The 23,621-nt window shown below is 33.1% G+C and overlaps 1 protein-coding gene across 2 annotated transcripts in view; it reads left to right on the forward strand.

Annotated features, from left to right (window-relative positions):
• CASD1 (CAS1 domain containing 1) overlaps positions 1 to 23,319 on the forward strand; it is a 48,234-nt gene extending 24,915 nt beyond the window's left edge. Inside the window, exons 8-18 of one of the 2 annotated variants that reach the window (XM_011955083.1) lie at positions 536 to 750; positions 2,695 to 3,117; positions 4,184 to 4,273; positions 10,107 to 10,226; positions 11,236 to 11,392; positions 12,780 to 12,859; positions 15,510 to 15,615; positions 17,613 to 17,749; positions 18,636 to 18,713; positions 20,781 to 20,873; positions 21,811 to 23,319. In XM_011955083.1, the coding sequence (XP_011810473.1) occupies positions 536 to 750; positions 2,695 to 3,117; positions 4,184 to 4,273; positions 10,107 to 10,226; positions 11,236 to 11,392; positions 12,780 to 12,859; positions 15,510 to 15,615; positions 17,613 to 17,749; positions 18,636 to 18,713; positions 20,781 to 20,873; positions 21,811 to 22,077 (1,766 nt within the window). In that variant the 3' untranslated portion in view covers positions 22,078 to 23,319. Of the gene's footprint in view, positions 1 to 535; positions 751 to 2,694; positions 3,118 to 4,183; positions 4,274 to 10,106; positions 10,227 to 11,235; positions 11,393 to 12,779; positions 12,860 to 15,509; positions 15,616 to 17,608; positions 17,750 to 18,635; positions 18,714 to 20,780; positions 20,874 to 21,810 lie in introns of both variants that reach the window. The other variant, XM_011955082.1, reaches the window with a different exon arrangement.
• Positions 23,320 to 23,621: the final 302 nt, after the last annotated feature.

Genomic DNA, 23,621 nt, shown 5'->3' on the forward strand with positions numbered 1-23,621 from the left:
TTCTCATATTAAAATGAGGAAAAATTAAATTTAAGTTATTTATAGTAAGTGATAAGAGAATAGGCAGACCTTGAGCCTCAGTAATGGTATGAACCTCCTAATGGTATGAACAAAGTTTACAGAATTAAGCAGTGACAAGAGAAAAAAAAGATGGGCAGCTATTTTTATTTAAGCAATCTTCTATAACTAATTTTAGATTTCTTGTTACCCATTATATCCCAGCATCCAAAAATGTTATTAAACTCTTAAGACATGCTAGAGCATAAAAATATTTCCCTAAATCTGTGTACATAGAGATGGGACAACAGTTCTTTAAATTTGAGAGGGATATTGCTTGACTCAAAACTTGAATATAAAATGGGAAATCTGTTGCAAACTTTGGGAAGCTTTACGTAAAAATGAATTATTAGGTACCTGGTATCATCTATACTTTTAAAAACAACATATGAAATGTGGAACAGCTAACGTGCATGATCACGATTTTTACCAATAGGGATTTTTAAAATGTGTTTTTAAAAATGTGTCTCACATGCAGATCCTGTTTATGAAGATCTATTAAGTGAAAATAGGAAGATGATCACTAATGAGAAGATAGATGCTTACAATGAAGCTGCAGTCAGTATTTTGAATAGTAGCACCAGAAATTCTAAATCAAATGTTAAGATGTTCAGTGTTTCCAAATTAATTGCTCAAGAAACCATCATGGAATCTTTGGATGGCTTACATCTTCCTGAATCAAGCAGAGAAACTGTAAGAAATTTTTACATGTATCAGTAGAAGGAGACTATAATATCAATTGCTTTAAGCCATAAGTCATTATAACATGGTTATAAATAATTTATTTTATTGCAGTCCTAGTGACTTGTAGTTATTCTGTATAGATACATCTAGAAATACTTTTGCTTTCTGTCATCTAGCTGAATATATACGTAAGAGTTTTGGTACATTCTAAGAGAGAAAGAAGTTAAGGAGGAAGGGAAATTAAACTTCTTTTATTGAGTGCTAATCACTGTTAATATATATTGTCTCCTCAGAAGCATATATGTTCTCAGCACACTCACATTTAAAAACTACTGCTTCTATGTTCTCCTTACCTTAAACCTTAAGCTTATAAGATTAAGCTTCAATGAAGACTACACTTTTTAATGCTTAAAATAATTTTTATTATTTCCCTATAGCTCTTCTGGCCAGGCGTGATGGCTCATGCCTGTAATCCCAGCACTTTGGGAGGCTGAGGCAGGTGGATCACTTGAGGTCAGGAGTTTGAGACTAGCCTGACTAACTTGGGGAAACCCCATCTTTACTAAAAATACAAAAATTAGCTGGGCGTGGTGGCATATGCTTGTAGTCCCAGCTACTCGGGAGGCTGAGGCAGAAGAATTGCTAGAACCGAGAAGGCAGAGGTTGCAGTGAGTCAGGATCCCACCACTGCACTCCAGCCTGGGTGACAGAGAGAGACTGTGTCTCAAGAAAAGAAAAAAAGAATTCTTATAACTCTTCTATCCTAAGCATTATTCAAGATATAGAGTATATACTGAACAAATCCAATTGACCTATGGAAGGGGATTTAGGTTAAGTATGAAAGAGAATTACATAACTATAAATTTTAACAAACAGTGGAACAAATTATTTAGTTTTTTTTCATTAAGCAGTGGTTCTTAACCTTTGTGAGAGTTGCATAAGCCCTTTGAGTATCTGATACAAGACAGTGGTTTTGTTCTTCTCCTGCAGAATAATGTGTATGTTTGCATATACATATGGTTCTCCATATACATAAAAGGGCTTGATGAACCCCCTAAAAGCTGGTTAAGAACCTTGCAGTGGAATTTGCAGGCTAGTATCTGCAAGAGTGCCAGGCATAAAACCACCTGTGGTCTTAGGGCTAAAAGGATGAGATTTCCTCAAATCTTGATTATTTTGAATGTTTAGGCTTAAATAACATAATCATCTAGAGTTCCACAGATGCCTAAACTATGAAGTTTTTATAAAACTAGAGTTTGACTGAACCTTCAACTAGACAGACTCTTGACAACTTTCCCAGAATAATTTTATTATAATTTAACCATGTTGAAGGTTCTAAATTTTATTTAACATTAGATATCTTAAAACTGTAGAATCTTAAATGGCCTATAAACTATAATCCAAATGAAAGACCTATTACAAATATTGCTAGCTAAAAATTAATAATTTTTTAGTGGCAGTTATTTTATGCTTTTTTTTTTTTTTTCACATTTAAACAGTAGACTTTATCTTAAGTGTCCTGGTATCTTCTGTTTTGAAAGTCTTCTAATTAAAATTCTTTGGTCCTTGATGTCTGTCAGCATTTTTTTAACTAAAGGTCACAGCCCATTAACAACCATGAAATTGGTGTTGGAAAAAAAAAAGAATAGAATAGAACAATCTCGGAGTGCATTCCAAGTAGTAAGGATAGGTATTGTTTCCTATAAATGTCCTGGGTCACATTATAAAATGAATTTTGTATTTTGGTTCATAGCCCCAGAAGTTTGAAACACCCTGAACTAGCTGTTACAGATGGAAGGGATACCATTATTTGCGTGATTTGGGAAATGGTAGCAAAAGATACAAAAGCATTCTGGTTTCAGTGCTAAAAACTCAGTAGTATTCACTGGAGAAAATTTAATGTGAAATACATCACTGACAAGATAATAACCAAATAACTTGATTTGTTCACAGAGCGCAATGATTCTTATGAACGTGTACTGCAATAAGATTTTGAAGCCTGTGGATGGGTCCTGTTGTCAACCTCGGCCTCCTCTTACTCTCATACAGAAGCTAGCTGCTTGTTTTTTCACTTTATCTATTATCGGATATTTAGTTTTTTACATAATTCATCGTAATGCTCATCGGAAGAATAAGCCATGTACTGATTTGGAAAGTGGAGAGGAAAAGAAAAATATTATCAATACCCCTGTGTCTTCATTAGAAATACTTTTACAGTCTTTCTGCAAACTTGGCCTGATTATGGCATATTTCTACATGTGTGACCGTGCAAATCTGTTCATGAAGGAAAACAAATTTTATACACATTCATCTTTCTTTATTCCAATTATCTACATTTTGGTTTTGGGGGTATTTTACAATGAAAATACTAAAGAGGTAAGAGTCATTTTCTTTTTAACTCATGTTACCCTTTTTATCATTACAAACTCTGTTAAAGAACTAATATCATTTATCGTGACAGAATATACAAACTGGTATATAGATGAAGATGAAGGAATATTGTAGTTACACTTCACTTAGTGGACTCTTAACTATTGCTTTTTCGGAACAGTTTGGAGAAAGGTCAGAGTCACGTGAAAATGTTGAAAAGTTGGGAAATATGACCTGTGAAAAAGATTTCATGACTTAGTGTTTGCCTGCTTGTTGATGGAGAAAGTTGAAGTACTTCTGATTTTATAATGGTCTTCAAGCATGAGATACTATTATCTTTTATAAAGTAAAAGAATATGATTATATTAATAAATGCCTATGCACATAAACATTTTATATTTATATATTTATCAGTCAGACATATATACGTACCAATTAGAACTTAATGATGTGGCCACCACTACTCACAGTATTCTGATTTTCCTGTTTTAGAATTGCTGTCATTGCTCAAAATATTTGTGTAACGTCTTTACAAGGCATGATTTATTTGAATTACTGAATTCTATTGTAAAACATACCTCTCCTGTGAGGATTATTAATTAGTTATTCATCTTCAGTGAGAATATATTGGGGAAAGTAAACTGTAATGATAGAGCTTTATTTCCTGTCAGTGAAGTGTAGGGGAAGTGTAAGATCCTTTTAACTCTGATATTCTAAAGAAAATTATAGAATGCCATTTTTAGATTTATAAATACATCTGTCATAGTTTAATTTTAGTACATGTAATTTTAATACATTGTCATTTAATACAAAACCAAGGGGATCAACTTAAATATTCAAAATCTCTTTAGTTTATATTTTTCAGATTCATATTATATTTAAAATAGTTTTACACTGTCTTTTAGCAAGAAATATAATGGCAGTGTTTAACTGTTTCTCACCACCATCAAGGTTCTTTTGACAGAAGCATTAGCTTTATGTCCTGTAAGAAGACTTTTAACATACTTATTATATACTGTTAAAGAATTTCTTCATGATAAATTTTAAAACAGATTTTGGTTCCTTTACACAGACCAAAGTATTAAATAGAGAGCAAACAGATGAATGGAAAGGCTGGATGCAACTTGTGATTTTGATTTATCACATTTCTGGAGCAAGTACAGTAAGTATTGGAATTTAAGTTCAGAAAGTATAGGAAATGATGTCATTTTAATGTTTCTTTAAGGGCACCAGCTTTTCTGTGTTTTATATTCTCTACCAGTTATAGACCCTTCTTATTTCCCACTTAATCTTTCTGCCTTTCCATTCTCCTAACTCTTTGAGAAAATGTAATTTTAAAAGCAAAATTTTTTTTTTAAAAAGATAAGGCAATAATTGATTTGTATTTACTTGGCCTTAATTTTTAACATAATAGAAATAGCTGATATCTAAGGGTATTATTTTATGCCATCTTATTGAACAGCTAATTTGAAGTTATCAGGAAACTTTGAAGAGGCCAGGTGCAGTGGCTCATGCCTGTAATTCGAGCACTTTGGGAGGCCGAGGCGGGTGGATCTCTTGAGGTCAGGAGTTCAAGACCAGCCTAGCCAACGTGGTGAGACCCTGTCTCTACTAAAAATACAAAAATTAGCCGGGCATGGTGGTGCATGCCTGTAATCCCAGCTACTCGGGAAGCTGAGGCAGGAGAAACAGGGGACCAGGGAATGGAGGTTGCAGTGAGCCGATATTTCACCACTGTACTCCAGCCTGGGTTGCAGGGCGAAACTCCGTCTCAATAAAAACAAGAAAAAAAAAAACTTTGAAGATGATGATTATAAAGGATGTAGAATAGGCAAATTACTACCAGAAGAAATCAAATTTGGTTATTATAGTTTATGTTCTATCCTTCACTGTCTTTTAGGAAGTGTGACTAGCTATTTTTACATTTTTAAAGTTTATAAACTTATAACTCTCTTGCCTCAGTGTTCAAAGAATCCAAATACAGGTGAACTACCATTGTAGACTATGTAGGGTGTGCCATACTTCCTAAGTGCTAAGTACTATTATCTCCTCTGTGCTGTGGAGGACCCTTCCTTTGGTCACCTAGTTAGTGCCTTTTGTACCTGGAAAAAATATTTTTTTCCTTCTCCATAGGTGTCTTAAAAGACAGGATTATTACAATCTCTGGCCACCTTGGATGTGGCAGGGCTAGAAAAAAATGTGTGCTCTGAATTTTAACACCCCAGCCACATTACAGTTAAAACAAACTTTTGTGGCTGAGCCTTACAGCCACTTTTCACACAAACTTTTATAGTGAAGATGCAAACTTTCCATAAAATATGTTTGAAAATTTTAAGAAATTCATAATTTGGGAACTAGTGAACTGTTTTTTATTGTTGTATTTGCTTACAGAAAGCACACATCTATAAACAGTACGTGCATCAATGATAAGTTGAAGTTAGAGAGGAGTGTTGCCCAGAAAGGAGTATTTTGAAGATTTAAGCAGCATTAAGAAGATAAATAACATGGTTACTAGTGTTTTTCAGATATCTCTAACAATTGAAGGATGTCTTTCTTCATTGTCTCTTTATTATTTTCAAAAATTATGATTTTATGAATTATTTGAAGTGTAGAAGTCAGAGAAGTGAAGTATAAATTTTACTAAAATTATTTGGCTATGATATGTATATTTGTTGCAACAGTGAAATTCCTGTGATGCTGCAACTGAAGGGAAGCTAGTGAATTTGAGTCATTATGAAAGAGCCAAGATAGTGTAAATGATCCAAGGCAAGGAGAGATGGAGATAGTAAGACATAGTTTATAAGCCCAGCTAAGAATTTGTAGTATAAATCCAGAGATTCTCTAAGAAGTAAGTAGAGATGAAAATTGAATCCTAAGAATATCTCTGATGTGTGAATAAAGACTGGGTAATGGGAATTTGTTTTAAGAAAATACCACTTAGAGACATAATTAATTGCTGACATATTAAAGGATGATATTACTGTTTAAAAAAATCAGGTAGAAAGAATTAATGGCAGATTAAGTTCCTCAATTCAGTGATTCAAGAAAGGATTTATATCATAAAAGGAGGAAGGCAATTTGGTATTCTATTAAAATCATTTACCAGCCTAACATTCTAATATATCTTATACTGCATCCTAATATATTCTAATTTACAATTTTAAAAAATCTCTGTTCTGGAAGGACATACTTTTCACTAACAGATCATTTATAATGATTAATTAACATATCCTTGTTCTTTTATATAGGATGTTGTGGTTAAAAAATTTGCTTTATCTACATAGGCAAAACATTGTTAGTATACGTTATAGCATATATGGGGACTTGATTCTTGGATATTTGAGGGATTACTCATGTTAAAAACTTTTTAACATGATTATTTTAATTAATATTTTTTATTTTGAATAAAATCTGTCAAACTTCAGTTGTGTCATGTTTTTATGCTAAAAGATAAGAGCTATTCAAAAATTCTGGAGAATTATGAAAATAATCCTTATGGTCTGACAGATTCTCATTGTTAGTATAAATATTATTTTAAAGTATATATATGAAATATAGATTAAATGAGAATTTAATATGAAGAGAATAGTGAGTTTGGTATATACGGTAGATGATTTTGTGTTTCATTGTTTCATTTTTTTTTTTTTTGCCCTTGGAGAGTTTGTAAGTAACTTCCATGGAAAGACCTGAATGAAAGGTCATGAGAATATATGGGGGACTAAAGAAAGAGCAGAACCGGAAGTCAAACTAGCTCTTAACTGTAATGTAAACTTGAAATTTCATACATATTTTTAATAATAAATTTTTGTTGTAAGTAATATAACAAAATAATAATTAGAGAATTTTGAATATGGATCATACAGTAAATACTGTTGTCTTCGTATTAAATTTATTGGGTATGGTAATGATAATGTGGTCATATAAGAAACCATCCTTTTTTCCTGAGATATATGTGGTGAAATAGTTTAAGAGCACTGTCACATGGTCTGCAACATACTTTTAAAAGGTCCAGCATACAGCATATAGGTGTCCATTGTACTAGTACAACTTTTCTGTTTATTTAAAATATCTTAAAACGTTGGAATAAATATTACATGAAATTTGCAATAAGGCCAAAATCGGCAAAAACTTGGAAAATTGTTGTTACAGTATTTAATTTTGTTTAAATGAACTATACTTACTGTTTAAATGTAATAACCAACCTAACTTTGTAGTCCCAGCCCCAGTCTTTAAGGGAGTTGAAAGCATGTTTTATGGAGAGTGCTTAAAGTAATTAGGAATGATTAACTGAGGTTCGACATCTGTTTTCAAATATTTATAGAGCCATCAGATGTAAAAGTGAGTTAGCTCTGACAGACTCTAGAGCTAGACTTTCCGCTGTGCTAGCCCCATTCACTGCATGTGGCTGTTGAGCACTTTGTAGCTATTCAGGATTCAGGTGTGCTGTAAGTGTGAAATGTATACCACATTAAATATGATTAATTATGATGAATCAGTAATAAATTTAAAAACTATATAAAGAATGAAAATATCTCATATGTTGAAATAATATTTTGAATATATTGGGTTAAATAAAATATATTTATTGAAATTAATTTTACCTGTTTCTTTTAACTTTTAAAATGCTCTGGTAGCCTCATTAGAAAATTGCCTATGGCTCACATTTTATTTCTGTTGGACAGCGCTGCTCTAGAAGACTGAACTTAGTAGCTTTTACATATAGTTAGGTTTCAACTTTTCATGAAAAGGAATATTATAGCAGTTAGTGACCATCTAAAGGTGGAATGGATTGCATTGGGAATTTGTTTTCTGCTATTAAAAGATGCTTAGACAATCCACGAAGGGGATATTTTAGAGTACATTCAAGAATGAGGTAAGGGCACAGATTTGGATTAGATAAATTCTGAGGTTATTTCAGTACATTTCCTGCCTCCATCCTTGTGATTCTAATATGTTACACCCTTCTTGAAAATTTCTGATATAAGTCATTTAAAAAAAATGATGAAGGGCAATAAATAAAAACTCTTTGATATGTAGATTGTAGGTGCTGTAGGAACTCAGGAAGGAGAAATGACATTCATCTGATAGCAAAAATTGGAGTTTTGAACCAGGCTGTGAAGAAGAGTAGGATTTGAATAAGCAAAACGCTTAGGGGAAGAACATTCCAGGGCAAGAATAAGCAGGTAAATAAAAGAGACATGACAAAAGAGTACAAGAAGGATCAGTTTAAGAGACAGGGAATCTCTAAGTTTGCTTAGAGTGGAGGCTGTGTAGAAGAACTTACGATCTAAGTTCATGTTTGTTTGTTTGTTTTCCCCAGAAGAAATATCTGTCAAAAAAGAAACAGGTGAATTCAAGGATGTTTGCAAAAGATGCATGTATTTCAGGACTTGTAAAATCTATTTAATATGCCTGCCCAATTACTTTATTTTATCCTACAAAGTATCACTTGGGAAAGGCACATTAACCTGAAATGACCACAAGCAGTGTTAATGCTAGGTAACTGCAGGGATGATCAGATGAGTTTGTAAAATAGAAGCCAAAGAAATTTTACATAGATCTAGTAATTATCCTCAAAAGAATGGCCTTATAATTACAAGGATTGCATGTCACTGAACAAGCCTTTTAAATATCACTTTATTTTTGTTATTTTTTGTGACGGAGTCTTGTTCCGTCACCCAGGTTGGAGTACAGTGGCGTGAGCTTGGCTCACTGTAAGCTCCACCTCCCAGGTTCAAGCGGTTCTCTTGCCTCAGCCTCCTAAGTAGCTGGGATTACAAGTACGTGCCACTATGCCTGGCTCATTTTTGTATTTTTAATAGAGGTGGGATTTCACCATGTTGTCCAGGCTGGTCTCAAACTCCTGACCTCCGGTGATCCACCTGCCTCAGCCTCCCAAAGTGCTGGGATTACAGGCTTGAGCCACCACACCCAGCCTTAAAGATCACTTTAAAAAGCAGTGTATGGCCAAGAGCAGTGACTCACGCCTGTAATCTCAGCACTTTGGGAGGCCAAGGCGGGTGGATCACTCGAGGTCAGGAGTTCTGGGCAACATGGAGAAACCCCGTCTCTACTAAAAATACAAAAAGTTAGCTGGATGTGGTGGTGGGTGCCTTTAGTCCCAGCTACTTGGGAGGCTAAGGCAGGAGAATTGCTTGAATCCGAGAGGTGGAGGTTGCAGTGAGCCGAGATCACGCCACTGCAGTCCAGCCTGGATGACAGAGTGAGACTGTCTCAAAAAAAGAAAAAAAAGCACTGTACAAATTATGCTGTGGAAATTGTGCTTGTACACATAAAGGGCCAGTAGGTGGTAGATAGGTGGAATGACAGTGTTCTAAGGTTATGAGAATTAGCGCTAGTAAATGAGATAACATTTTTGGTGCCTTCTGTCATATGTGGATTCAAATGTGTTGTATTTCATTGAACGTAGAAGTAAAGATGTGATGCTCTCAAATACCATAATAAATGACACTAAGGGACTTGGTGATGATGAAGATAGTGATGTAGGAGTGTAAAACAAAATTGTTTTGTAAATTAAGAGTGGGAGGGAAATAATATTCCTAAATTATGTTTACACTGGGTAAAAGTGCAAATCCATCTTGCATTCAGGATGTATGACAGTTAATAATTATAGCTATCATATATTGAATTTTAATTGGTTTCAAGTTAATGTATAAAGTGCTTCACATTTATTATCTCATTCATCCTTCACAAGAACCCTTCAAGGAAGGAAGGAATAGTCTCATTTTGCAAATCAGAAAACTCAGTCATGTTAGAAAGTAGCAGAATTAGAATTTGAACCTAGGTCTCTCCAATTCCAATTCTACGTTTTTGTAATCCTTGCTATAATGATTAACTTATGAGAATCACCTTTGTGATTGAACTGATGCCAAATGCTAATAATGATTTATTATCTTTGTTAAATGTACTTTTTATGATAATCCAAGGTGTAGTTGATGCCAACATATGTTTTACCTGTTTATCTTTGTCAACAGTTTTTGCCTGTATACATGCACATTCGAGTTCTGGTTGCTGCATACTTATTTCAGACAGGGTATGGTCATTTCTCATACTTCTGGATCAAAGGAGATTTTGGAATCCATAGAGTATGTCAGGTAGGAATGCACTGTTATTTCCTTTTCTTTCAGTTGAACATGCTTTCTTGAGAAATCATTAACTTGAGAAAAAAATATAAATATAGTCGTTATAAGACTATGAATAATTTGAATTTATGAAATAGCACTGTAAAGTTGTATTCTGTGTTCTATGTTTAGTATTTCAAGATAAATAGTGAAAGAAGGAAAATATAATTTAATATATAATAAAAGCACTGGTACACAGGAGAGAGCATTGCTGATTCCTTTTGGTTTTGTAGAAACAGACAGTTACCTGGAATTAGTGTAATGTGCAATATTTTCTTTCTCTGAGAAGAGGGTGAATATTAATTAAGTTTCTACCTAGTGCTAAGTAGTTTCTAAACATCATTTCATTTACCCCACATTACAACCTTGAGTTGTTATCCTTATATTTACAGATGAGGAATGTAAGGCTCAGAGAGCTTAAATAATTTGCCCAAGGTCACATAGTAAGTGGTAGAGCACTAATAAAGCTCTGCCCAAATTCTGTGTTTTTTGAATGACATTAAACTGATATCTGAAATGACTGTTATGAAAGTCTCAACTTTTAAATTTGAGTTTTGAGTAATACTATTTTGTATGTATGACAACTCTTAATTTGATCCCAAATGGGGTAAATCAACATTAAACTAGATGAAATGGACAATGCTTTCTTAAGATAATATAATCTATGCTTCTAAACTATAGCCCTCAGAAGGACTGCTTTTTTCTCCTTTAGCAAAATAGCAATTATAGCCAGAGTACAGCCTAGGTTGGTGCTTTGCTGGGATTTAGTTAATGTAATCATGTATGCATATTTTATATTCAACTCTTTACAGTGATTGTAGAAAAAATGTAATTTAAGGGATTAGTAATATGTACTTGTACAGTCATTACTGAGTCTTAGCCATTTATACTCTGTCAGAGAAAATCTGCCTTTGCTGTTTGTGTATACCTAGAATGAAAACCATTACTTAGAATGAAACTATTTTCTTCTCCTTTTCAATAGGTTTTATTTCGTCTCAATTTCCTGGTAGTGGTGTTATGTATAGTAATGGATCGACCTTATCAATTCTATTACTTTGTCCCCTTGGTCACTGTATGGTTCATGGTCATATATGTTACTTTAGCACTATGGCCACAAATAATCCAAAAGAAAGCAAACGGTAAATATACTTTCTTACTAATGTTACTAAATATATTTTTTCAAAGTGTGAAATTTCTTTTTAGTTGCTAAAGGATATTGTTTTTATTAAGTGATATAGACAGTTTAAATTTATATGTAGTTTTGACATTTTGAAATTCTGTTCTTAAACGATATTTCTAAAATGTTACAGCTAAGTAGTTAAAGTAGTATAACAATGGAGAATAATAGTTTATGTGTGTTTTTTCTTTTTTAAATTTAAATTCTTCAAAACCATTTTACATATTAACGAATGCTACAGTTTTTAAACTGTCTTCTTATACAGAGGCAGAGTGGAGAGAGGTGAAAGAGAGAAGGGAAAGCCAAATAAGCCTCCGTGCCCCTATGTCTTGCTTCAATCTTGGCAGCTTTACTTTGATTTCTTATGTATATATTGAGATTTTTGAGTAAATATTTCTTTGCAAAATGCTTCTTACGTCAAACACAATTAAAAGCAGTAATATAATTTATTTTCTAGACAAGCCTTAAAGCGGTTATTATCAACCTGTTTTACATATAAGCAACCTAAATACCCAAAAGCTTGTTATTTTCAAATTTCACATGGTTAGTTACTAATAAGGTTCAAAGTGAGGCCACAGTCATTTATCTTAATGCTTTTTTCACCTTCAAGATCATATAATTAAAATAAAATCTTCCTTTTTTGGAAAAGTAATTTTTTATTTTAAAAAATGTATTTAACTTGACTCAACCAATATAAAAAATATTTTTCCATTGGCTTCCAGTATAATATCAAATAATTTTTCAGGAATGAGTTGAGGTCTAGCCTCTATTAAAGTCCTATAGTGTCTTTGGACAGCCTTTGTGGTTTAATTTCTCTATACAAACCCAGCATATTAATCGAATAAACTATCAATATGTATAAACTTTGAACACGTAATTTTAAATATGCATATGTTACAATACATTTTATATTTAAACTCTAATCCATTAGGGAGTTTAAGCTTTCTCCTTGGAACTTTAATGTTTAAGCAATATCACCTAAGTCATATTCAACAAGAGTGTTTGTTAGAATTATATTGAACATCTTGTTCCAGATGTTGCTGTAACTTTGAATAATGAATAAGTATAATTGAATCTAGGAGGCATTTTGAAATATATTTCTAATGGATGAACAGCAGGTGTACAGGGTATCAGTTATACTTTATAGCCTCATTCCCAGCAAGAATCCTTTGTTTTTCTTTTTGTCCTACTTGTAATTTATACCAGCTAGGTATATTTTGTGTATTCTTGTAAGCATTCTTATATTCTTTTAAGAATTATTCAGCATGTACATATATCAGATAGAGAGTATTTAATATGTTGTGTAATACAAATTTATTTTTTAGTAAATTAAATATTTTCTCTCTTAGGAAACTGTTTCTGGCATTTTGGCTTACTGTTGAAACTAGGCTTTTTGCTGTTATTCATATGTTTTTTGGCATATTCTCAGGTTTGTACAATCCTTTCAGTTTATGTTTTTTAATATTTCATTTTAAAGTTCAAATCTATTAAAGCATGTGAGAAGAGTCAGAGCTTTTTTTTAGGTTCATTTTTTAATGACTGTAATAAAAGTGTCACTCTGTAGTTGACTACTCAGTGTAGTTCTTTTGAGATATATATATACTTCGTTACCACTGTTTTTGTTGTAAGAGCAATTTAAAACTCTTCCTCTGGCAGTTGTTCAAGATCCATTTTACTTTGATCAATCAAACATTTATTGAATGCTTCTTGTAAGACACTAGTCTAAGCGGAGATCAAAATTTTCTTGACAGAATTTGCAGCTAGTTTGTATATTATTCATTGCATCAAAGTATTACTTGATTTTTCCATAACTACATACGGTAAAATTTTAGCAGTTACTAAAACCAACTTAGGAGCAAAGGGGTTTACGTATATATAGTATGTTTAATTAAATAAAACTTGTGGTCATTTTTTTTAGCTCTAACCTTGTATTTTTCTATTCTGATGATTGAGATATTGTTATTTTAACAGGATGGCAATCTGCTGCCTGCTGGTTAAATCCATCAGGCAGATGTATTATTTGGGCAGCATGATATTTATAACAACACATTTTAATTTGAATGCCTATAGTTGTGTCATATTCTGCAGTGTACTCACATCGCCAACACTCTGTTTTGTACCTGGCTGTGTCAGGTGGAAGGAAGTGCCCTATAGGCATTTTGTGTGTATGTATAATCCTATGCTGTTTGGGTTTTTTTTTTTTTTCTTTTTGTAGACTTTTATATTTGTTTTTATACTTAGAGGTCTTTAAAGCACTGTTATTTCTGCCTGACACTCAAGCTTTTTTATAGAAGATAAATAAGGAAACAACTGACAAACGTATAAAGAAATAGCCAGGTTATGGCAACAACTTCTTGACAGTTATTCATTAAAATTCCCAACACTCTGTGGTTACTGCTGAGGGAAAGAAAGAAAAGCTGACTAGAGATTCAATATAGGGATTAAGAATGTTTCCCTAGCTTTGAGTCAGTGTTGACCGCTGGACAAGAACAAAAAGCCCACTGTCTTTCACAAAACAGTGCTTAATAAATACTTGTTTATTGATCACATAATAAATTAATTAGAGATAAAATTTTAAATTGTGTATACATCATATATATTCATAGGTATGTTACATGTGTATGATCTGTAAGATCATATATTTTATCTAAGAGGTATGTACTTAGTGTATATCTATATTCATGTTGATATATATATGTATACACACACACATGTATATATGATCTATAAGCACTTCAGACTTCAGATTGCCACTCTTGGTAAAAATCATCCTTGGCCGGGCGCGGTGGCTCACGCCTGTAATCCCAGCACTTTGGGAGGCTGAGACGGGCGGATCACGAGGTCAGGAGATCGAGACCATCCTGGCTAACACAGTGAAACCCTGTCTCTACTAAAATACAAAAAAAATTAGCCGGGCGTGGTGGCGGGCACCTGTAGTCCCAGCTACTCGGGAGGCTGAGGCAGGAGAATGGCGTGAACCCAGGAGGCGGAGCTTGCAGTGAGCCGAGATCGTGCTACTGCACTTCAGCCTGGGCAACAGAGCGAGAATCCGTCTCAAAAAAAAAAATCCTTAATTTTCTGAGACATAGATTTTGATATAATCTATTTTTAATATGGTATGTGCATTTTAAATTCTGTGGTTAAACGGAGATGGTTGCATTTTATTAAAATAATATTATAAAGTTCTTCTGACCTAAAGACTCACCATTATCTAAAATACAATATTATTTTTATCTTTTTTCTTTGTTTTTTAATAGCCTCTTTAAAAATCACGATGTTACGCTTTTTATGCCGTAGCATTAGGTCTAATAATGGAGCTTTCCTTGATTTCATTGTGATTCTTTATTCTGAAAATTGAGGGTTTTGTTCTCTTCTTTGAAAGACTTCGTTAATGTTCAGGAATGTACCCAAGACTTCTGCCCCTTCATTCCCCGATTTTCCAACCTGTCAGATTCATAAGAGGGTACTATTCACTAACTTTACCAGAGTAAAACTGTAAACTTTGTTTTAAAGGCTGGTAATGGCATTTGAGTATGGTTGATTGAATAAGGTGACTAATTCAGTGGACTCTTTTAACTCAAATAGTTAATTATAGATTATTGAGGACATTTGGAGAATGTTAACTATATTTTAACTTTAACAGTTGTTATTTGGGATATTGATACCATATTGGCTGAAATATTTTGTATTTTTCTGTTTGATTAGTAAATACTATCATTTTGTTTGTGAGATTAAAAACCTTATATGGAATGATTTTCTAATTACCAGGTTTTCTGATCTGGGGGCTCAAGAAAATTTTACACTCTCAGTAGCCTTTCATGTGAAATGAAAATAAGTTTACCAAGTTTTAAGTCATCTTTTTTGGTCATTGAAAGATAAATTTATTTTCAAATTTTAAAAATTTCATTTGAAATACATTTCAAATGAAGTGATATTTTCAAATGAAATAAAACAGAATTTTAACATTGTGAATTACTCTTATGTAATCCAAACTTTGGAAAACTATAATTTATAATAGAATTGCAAAGCAAATATTGACTTGTACCATCTTAATTTATTTTCTGGATTCCTTTTCTCAGGGTGCATTTGAGAAGATCTTTTCTCTTTGGCCATTGTCCAAGTGTTTTGAACTGAAAGGGAATGTGTATGAATGGTGGTTCAGATGGAGGTTAGACCGTTATGTATGTATTTACTTTGTGATATTTTGTCATACTGTTGGAAAATAATGTGGAAATTTTTGATCTATCTATACTTAGTTACAGAATAAAGATAGATGTTGATTTAGTAAATCAAAGCAGTCCACTACCCCTTGCACTCGTTTCTTTAGAGCAGTGAAAGAGTATGCATGTGTATATATATCTGCTGGGAAATATTATTTTATTTTAAATGTTATCTATAATGTGGTCTTTGTCTGACTTATAATTTTGGTTTGTAGGTGACCTGTTGTATATATGCTTCAGCCATTCAAAACAATATTTATTGAGTTTCAATATATGCCCTAGATGGTGATGCCATGAAGTATACATTAGAGAAAGAAAGAAGACATCCCAGCAGGCTTCTAAGCTTTAAGAATCTAGTTTAGGCCGGGTGTGGTGGCTCAAGCCTGTAATCCCCGCACTTTGGGAGGCCGAGGCGGGCGGATCATGAGGTCAGGAGATCGAGACCATCCTGGCTAACACGGTGAAACCCTGTCTCTACTAAAAAATACAAAAAAACTAGCTGGGTGAGGTGGCGGGCGCCTGTAGTCCCAGCTACTCGGGAGGCTGAGGCAGGAGAATGGTGTAAACCCGGGAGGCAGAGCTTGCAGTGAGCCGAGATCCGACCACTGCACTCCAGCCTGGGCGACAGAGCGAGACTCTGTCTCAAAAAAAAAAAGAACCTAGTTTAAAACCCAAGATTACTATTATAAGAGGATACTAATCTATGCAATATAGATTTTGTGGTAGAAGTGTGCAAAGAGGAAAGAGCAGTGTCTTGTATTAGTCTATGAACTTGATCTTGAAGGGTTAAGGTTTAATTGGCCAAGAAAATGTACATCTAGCACAGCATTTGGAAAACAGATACTAAATAACTGTTAATTAATTCTTTCCTTTTTTCCTTTCATTTTTGACTCATCTCTTTTTTCCAACAAATGTTTTCTTAGTGCTTATTCTTTGCCTTTCCTAGTTTCCAACACCTATGCACTTTTCCAGTGTACTACATTGCATTTCAAAACCACATCTGAATAAAATCTTTGCTAAAGTCTCTACATCAAATAATTTTAAAATTTACTCAATGTTCTCATTAGAGTAGTGTATTATGATATGACTGTCCCAGTCTATTTAGGCTGCTGTAATAGAGTACCATAGATTGCGTGGTTTATAAACAACAAAAATTTATTTCTTACAGTTTTGGAAGCTGGGAAGTGTAAAATCACACCAGCAGATTTGGTCTGGTGAGGGCCCACTTGCTATTTGATAGACACTCGACTTCTCACTCTGTCCTCACATGCTGCAAGGGGCAAGGGTGCTCTCTGGGGTCTTTTTTTTTTTTAAAGGGCATGAATCCCATTCATGAAGGCTCTGACCTAATGACCAACCAAAGGCTTTACCTCCAAAACTATCACATTGGGGTTAACATGATTCAACTTACGATTTTGAGTGGAAGGAAATGTTCAGTCTGTTGCAATGATAGTTCACATTAAGTCTTTGTTTAAAAAGAGAAAGCTCGTATACTTTCTGTTCTACCACATTTTTTTCACTTTTTTTGAGCATATGATTTTTTTCGAAATTATGACCTGGTGGTGTTATTCTTTGTTTTATTTGACTGAAAGGACTGATATAAAATGTTTCGTCTTTGTTGGGTGCATTTAAATTTTATCATACGTCTGTAGGAGAGTTTCTTATTATTTTTACATTGTCTTTATTACTTCACTTACCACTGAGACGGCTCAGAATGAACCAGCGTTATCTCATATTGTTCCAAGAGATGCTTGCTTGTCTATTGCTGATAGTTTCTAACAATCATCGGCTTTATTTCATTTCTTGAAGTTTCACTCTTGAAGTTGAAGTCCTTCATAGACACTTCAAACTTTAAGCTTTTAACCTACCTACTTTTATTCATATATTCCTCACTAACCAAATAGTTTTCCTGTTTTTTGAAAACTGTTTAAAACAGATTTTCTTTCTTTACTTTTCAGGTAGTTTTCCATGGAATGCTGTTTGCTTTCATTTATCTGGCTTTGCAGAAGCGTCAGATACTTTCTGAAGGAAAGGGTGAACCTCTTTTTTCAAACAAAATTTCAAATTTTCTATTGTTTATTTCAGTAGTTTCTTTCTTGGTAAGTTTTGAAAACTTTCCAAAATCCTAAATGGTATGGAATATTAATGTTAAGATATGAAAATATAATCAGTTATTTTTAATAATAAATCTTTTATTTTCTCCTTATTTTTCTTTTTAATATTTAGAAATTTTAATACTTCTCTTCCAGTAATTGATAGGATAGCTAGACAAATTTAGTAAAGCTATAGAATATCTTAAGGACATGATCAATTTGACCTGATGTTAGAATAGTTAGGTAAGCAATAACAGCAGAATACACATTTATCTCAAATGCATGCAAAATGTTTGTGTATTTTTTGAAAAAATAAACCATATTTTTATCTATAAAAATACTTTCAATAGTTTTTAAAAATTGTTTATTTTTAATTACGATACGTATTAGTTCATATTTATGGGGCACATGTGATATTTTGATATAAGCATGCAATGCATAATGATCAAATCAAGGTAATGGTAAATGCTTGAGGCGATGTATATCTCCTTATTTTTCTAACTGCACTTAAATTCTAAAGAGACTGTATATAAGTTAAAAATGAATAAATGAGAGCTCAATTAAATGGGAATTTTTAAAGTTACAGTAAATTTGGGAGAAAATATAATGTAAGGTGTTTCATATGGAGAGCCATCACTGCCTTTTGATCACTATTTCCAGAAAAGCACAGACTTGTGCTCCTCCCTCTGTGCTTTCTTATGTTTGGACAGTTGAACATAACAAAACAGGTGATGAGCAAACTTGTAAGCAGTTTTTACTGATAGTTGTTATATAGCATAATGAAGTATAATGTTATAAATGAAGAAAACTGTTAAAAAAAAAACAACACTGTGAGGCTTATGCCTCTTCCAGACTTGTTTTTGTGAACTTTTCCATACATTTGTTGTTTTAGACCTATTCCATCTGGGCTAGCAGTTGTAAAAACAAAGCAGAATGCAATGAACTCCATCCATCTGTTTCTGTGGTGCAGGTACTTATCTTGATTTAGAGAAATTTTTACATCTTAATTCTTAATAAGAAAATGGTTTTTAGAGGCAGAGAGATTTGAGATTGAACTCCAGAAAATGTAGAGAAGTTACTTCATCTTTCTAAGCCTTTCTTTCTCTGTGGTAGTAGGGGTATTAAAATCTCTTTCAAAGGGTTCTTGTATTTAATATGTGAAAATGATGTAGCTCGGTATTTTTCACTTAATCTGCCCTTAGAAAACGTTAATTCCCGGCCACGCATGGTGGCTCACTCCTGTAATCCCAGCACTTTGGGAGGCTAAGGCTGGTGGATCACCTGCAGTAAGGAGTTTGAGACCAGCCTGGACAACATGGTGAAACCCTGTCTCTACTAAAAATACAAAAATTAGCCAGGCATGGTGGTGGGCATCTGTAATCCCAGCTACTTGAAAGGCTGAGGCAGGAGAATCACTTGAACCCAGGAGGCGGAGGTTGCAGTTATCCAAGATTGCATCATTGCACTCCAACCTGGGCGACGATCAAGACTCCATCTGAAACAAACAAACAAACAAAAAAACCCAAGAAGTTAATACTACATGCTAGATATTATGCCAAGGGCTGCAGTGGTTACCAAATCAGACATAGTTCCTACTCTCTTGGAGCCTACATTCTTTTTAGTGTTGTACATCTTACACAATACTTTTATTATAATAAACTCATTAAATGGTTTTTATGTTTAAAACCTTTGTTTAGGTCTTACCTTCATGATTTTCACCATTTTGTATATCACCTGTACTATTATTTACAATGTTTCTTTAAATGACTCACAACCCGTGCTATAATTAGTACCTTATGTATGTTTTCTCATTTAATGTTCACATCAACCTTTCAAAGTAAAGCTTATCTCTGTGTGAATTAAGAAAAAGACCCACAAGATTAAGTGCCTTGCCACAAGTCCCAGAACTAACACAAGCAAAAGACGAGATTTAAACTTGAGTCTTTTTGATGCTATTGCCCATGAGAATCACTCAATTATACCTGAGTGGTTCACTTTGGTTCCTTTTTCCCATATTATCTCCTCCTTCTTCATCTTTTATGCATCCTAGAGACTTCTTAGATCCTTTGACAAAATACCCAAGATGATCAACATTGAATGTGAGTTTTTCCCTGAAGTGTGAACAGATTTGTCAATCCTTTTATAAGAGAAAGTTTCTGGAAAGTAGTAGTGAAAGTGGAGATTCTTTTTTTCTTTACAGTTTCTTGCTTTTTTATGAGGAGGATGGATTCTAAGGAAAGGATTCTTTGCTTGGTAAGCTGGTTATTGGATGTGAGACAATTATTAACATGGCACATGTGTAGTTATGTAACAAACCTGCACGTTGTGCACATGTATCCTAGAACTTAAAGTATAATAAAAAATAAGAAGAAGAAAAGAAAATGCAAGATTGTTCCACCGAAAATGCAAGATTGTTCCACCTGGTACAGAAGGATAAGGGAGAGGAGTAAAGGCCAGGATCCCAAAAGCTGGAGATTCTTTCGGGAGAGAAAAGATCCAGAGAGGAAAATATCATACATGTGAATATAGTTCAAGACATCATTTGCGAGGCCATGCAGAGCAAACATGAAGACATGTTAAAAGCCATGCCATTTTCCATACTATCATGGCTGTCAGCCAAAGGAGAATTTTGAAGGGAGTCAAGAGAGGGAGTGACTGTCAACCAAGCAGATACTTTATGAGAGCACCAAAATTATATGATTTTGTGAAGTGTTGCTACATAAATATGATAGCAGCTTTTTCTACACAAAGGGCCCTAGATAGATTTGTAATTTTTTCAGTATACATAAAATTGTTCAGTCATGTACTACTAAAAATGTTCATTGGTATACAGCATACAGACCATGTGTTGAGAAATCCAGTTTGGGTAGGCTCTAGAACAAAAGTAACTTTCTAATACTTTTAGAATATAAAAAGACCATTGTATATGTGTCAAGTTCACAAACAAAGAATAAGGTTATCATTTAAAAGAAAGCTTTATACAAAATAATTTTCAATAAAGAGATTATTAATATTTGCCTTTGTGCTTTTTCTTTAGATTTTAGCCTTCATCCTAATAAGGAACATCCCTGGATATGCCCGTTCAGTTTACAGTTCATTTTTTGCTTGGTTTGGAAAAATTTCATTAGAGGTTGGTACATTAATATTTTGCTTATCTTACACAGCCAGGTGTTACATGTTTGTGTATGTACATGTGTATGTGTGTAAATATCACATATATATATGTGAGTATGAAAATCAGACATACTTTTGTCTAAACCAAAGCTATTATGGAATTGCAGGGAAAAGACTTAGAACTTTCAACAATACTGAAGTATTTTTGAATGTTTTTAAGCCTTATTTTTAAATGACTAGATATAGATTACTTGCAAAATATTATTTACGTTGTCTTGAGCTTTCAAGCACAACCAAGATGCTGAGATCAAGAGAGAAAAACATTAGACCAAGTATATAAATGAAATCAAGCTAAGGGGATTTTGATTTTTTGTTCATCTCCGTAATTAAATATATTACCAGAATTCAGTTTATTGATGCGCACCATAATAAAATTTATCCTTATTATGATTGGAAATTGTGGGAGAAAGTATAAATACTTTCTCATTACAATACTCATTACATTTTGTGTAAGATACATTATATGAAATTATTTACAAAATCAGTTTGAACAGTAGGTTTTGAAATGTATTCTGAGTAGTCCAAGCCTTATTATTTGAAATAGAATGTTTTAAAACAATTTATATTGTAATCATAACATATATTTTAGAGTTTTTAGAGTATAAGATTTATTAAATTGTCTCTTAAAATAGGGAAAATAAATTCCTCTTTGAGTTCTTGAATAATTGTTCTATTATTTTCTTTGGTCTCATTTATAAGAGAGATTGTATTAGCAGTTGGAGTTCTAAGGAGTAGACTGCAGTGGACTTTTCAGGGCCAATAGTGAGACAGAATAAAATGGTTTTAGGAAAGCCTTCTAATGTTACTATGCGATCAAATGTTTAAATTAGGAAAAACTATAATTTATTCATGGACCCTCTATAAATATCTGACTTAAATATTTTTTCTCCTAGCTGTTTATTTGCCAGTATCACATATGGCTGGCAGCGGACACAAGGGGTATCTTGGTACTGATACCTGGAAACCCTATGCTCAACATCATTGTCAGCACTTTCATATTTGTTTGTGTGGCACATGAAATTTCTCAGATCACTAATGATCTTGCACAGATTATTATTCCTAAAGATAACTCATCTCTCTTGAAAAGGTTGGCATGTATAGCTGCATTTTTTTGTGGACTCCTCATCTTATCATCCATTCAAGATAAATCAAAACATTAGGTTCCAAAAATTCTAAAAAACCTAAACTCTTCAGGCTTACTTTGTGTGTCTCTAGAAGAGAAAAGCATCTATCTGGAGATATAAATGTATATGTAAATATAAACGTTTGTGGCAAGAGGACAGTTCTGTGATATCTGTTGAACATGTGTGGTTGTATATATTAGAAATGTACATATCCAATGTGAAATACTAAACAAACAAACAAAAAACCGGAATGCATTGTATAGAATTGCATGTGAAGTCTTTTCTACTGAATCTATATTTCCATTTGTAAATGATTTTAAGTTAACATATGAAGGCAGGGGAATGATTACCTTTCCAGTAAAAAGTATGGATAATTTAATTAACTTAGTGACACCACCAAGTGTTTTGATATAACTAAATTTGTGGTAATAAGACTATCTGCACCTGTATTCGTTGTGGAACTTCCTATTTCATTGGAAACTTTCTTACTCAAGAATGACGACAGTATTGTTTTCTTATATGTGCAATGAAGTGGAATGATAAACAGTATGCCTTTAATTTATATGTGTTCTTGTTCTGATGTTATGTTTTCTGAAATGATTTTTCTTCCTAACTGTGGTTTTCAGGTATGCAAGCCAAAATCTTTGTACACTTTGTCTCACAGAATAGTTCTGAGGCTCCAGTACAGGGTTTTGTCATTGTTGATGTTATTGTTGCTTCTTTTTTTAAAAAGCCAAAATTTTTTTTCCAATCCAAACGTTCACCTGTTTCCTTTCCTCAAGCTATACCAGTGTAATACCAGTTACCCTGTGGATCCATTTGTTATCCCCAATAATTAATTTTCATATATTATTTCCAATATTTGGAAAACTATAGCCATTTGGTATTTCCTAGTACCCACCTCCTATTTTAAATATTTATCAGTCTAAACTTGTACAGTGTAGTAAATATGCAAGTTGTTATGATTGGGCTGTATTACCATAAGTAGAATTTTAAGTAAACTGGTGAATTTAGTCAATAAATGTTTTTGCTTTTTTTTTTTTTTTTCCACAGGCTGTTAGAGGTATACATTTATTTATCTGTTATACAGATTTGATTATGATTTTAATGTTTGAGAGATTGCACTTGTTTGCTTTTACTATGTGTGGGGTAAAATATGTTTTCTGTTCACAGTATATGAAAATATGGAGTAATTTAAACAGTAAATAAACATTCTGTGGATGCTTATTTTTGTATTGGCAAAATATCAATTAAACTCTATGTGTTCTTTTTCAAAAATGCTGGATCCATTAATGATTGGTTCAAATATCTAATTTATTTCCTCTACTTAAATTTGCTTTTTAAATTGCTTAGTATGTAGGGGTAGATTACCAAATGGTAGTTGAATAAGGAATCATTTAGTTATCAGAGCTTCAGAGGGTCATCTGCTTTCCACCAAGGAAGTTTAAGCATTATGGTTCATTAGTGATTTTGCTTGAAGATTTTAAAAATGTAATTATTATTTATTTAGCACTGGATTTATGTGCTACTGATATACCTCCATTAATTGAGGAATATTTCTTGGACAGAAATGTGTGTTC

This window comes from Colobus angolensis, unplaced genomic scaffold, assembly GCF_000951035.1.
Source record: "Colobus angolensis palliatus isolate OR3802 unplaced genomic scaffold, Cang.pa_1.0 Scaffold394, whole genome shotgun sequence".
NCBI lineage: Eukaryota > Metazoa > Chordata > Mammalia > Primates > Cercopithecidae > Colobus > Colobus angolensis.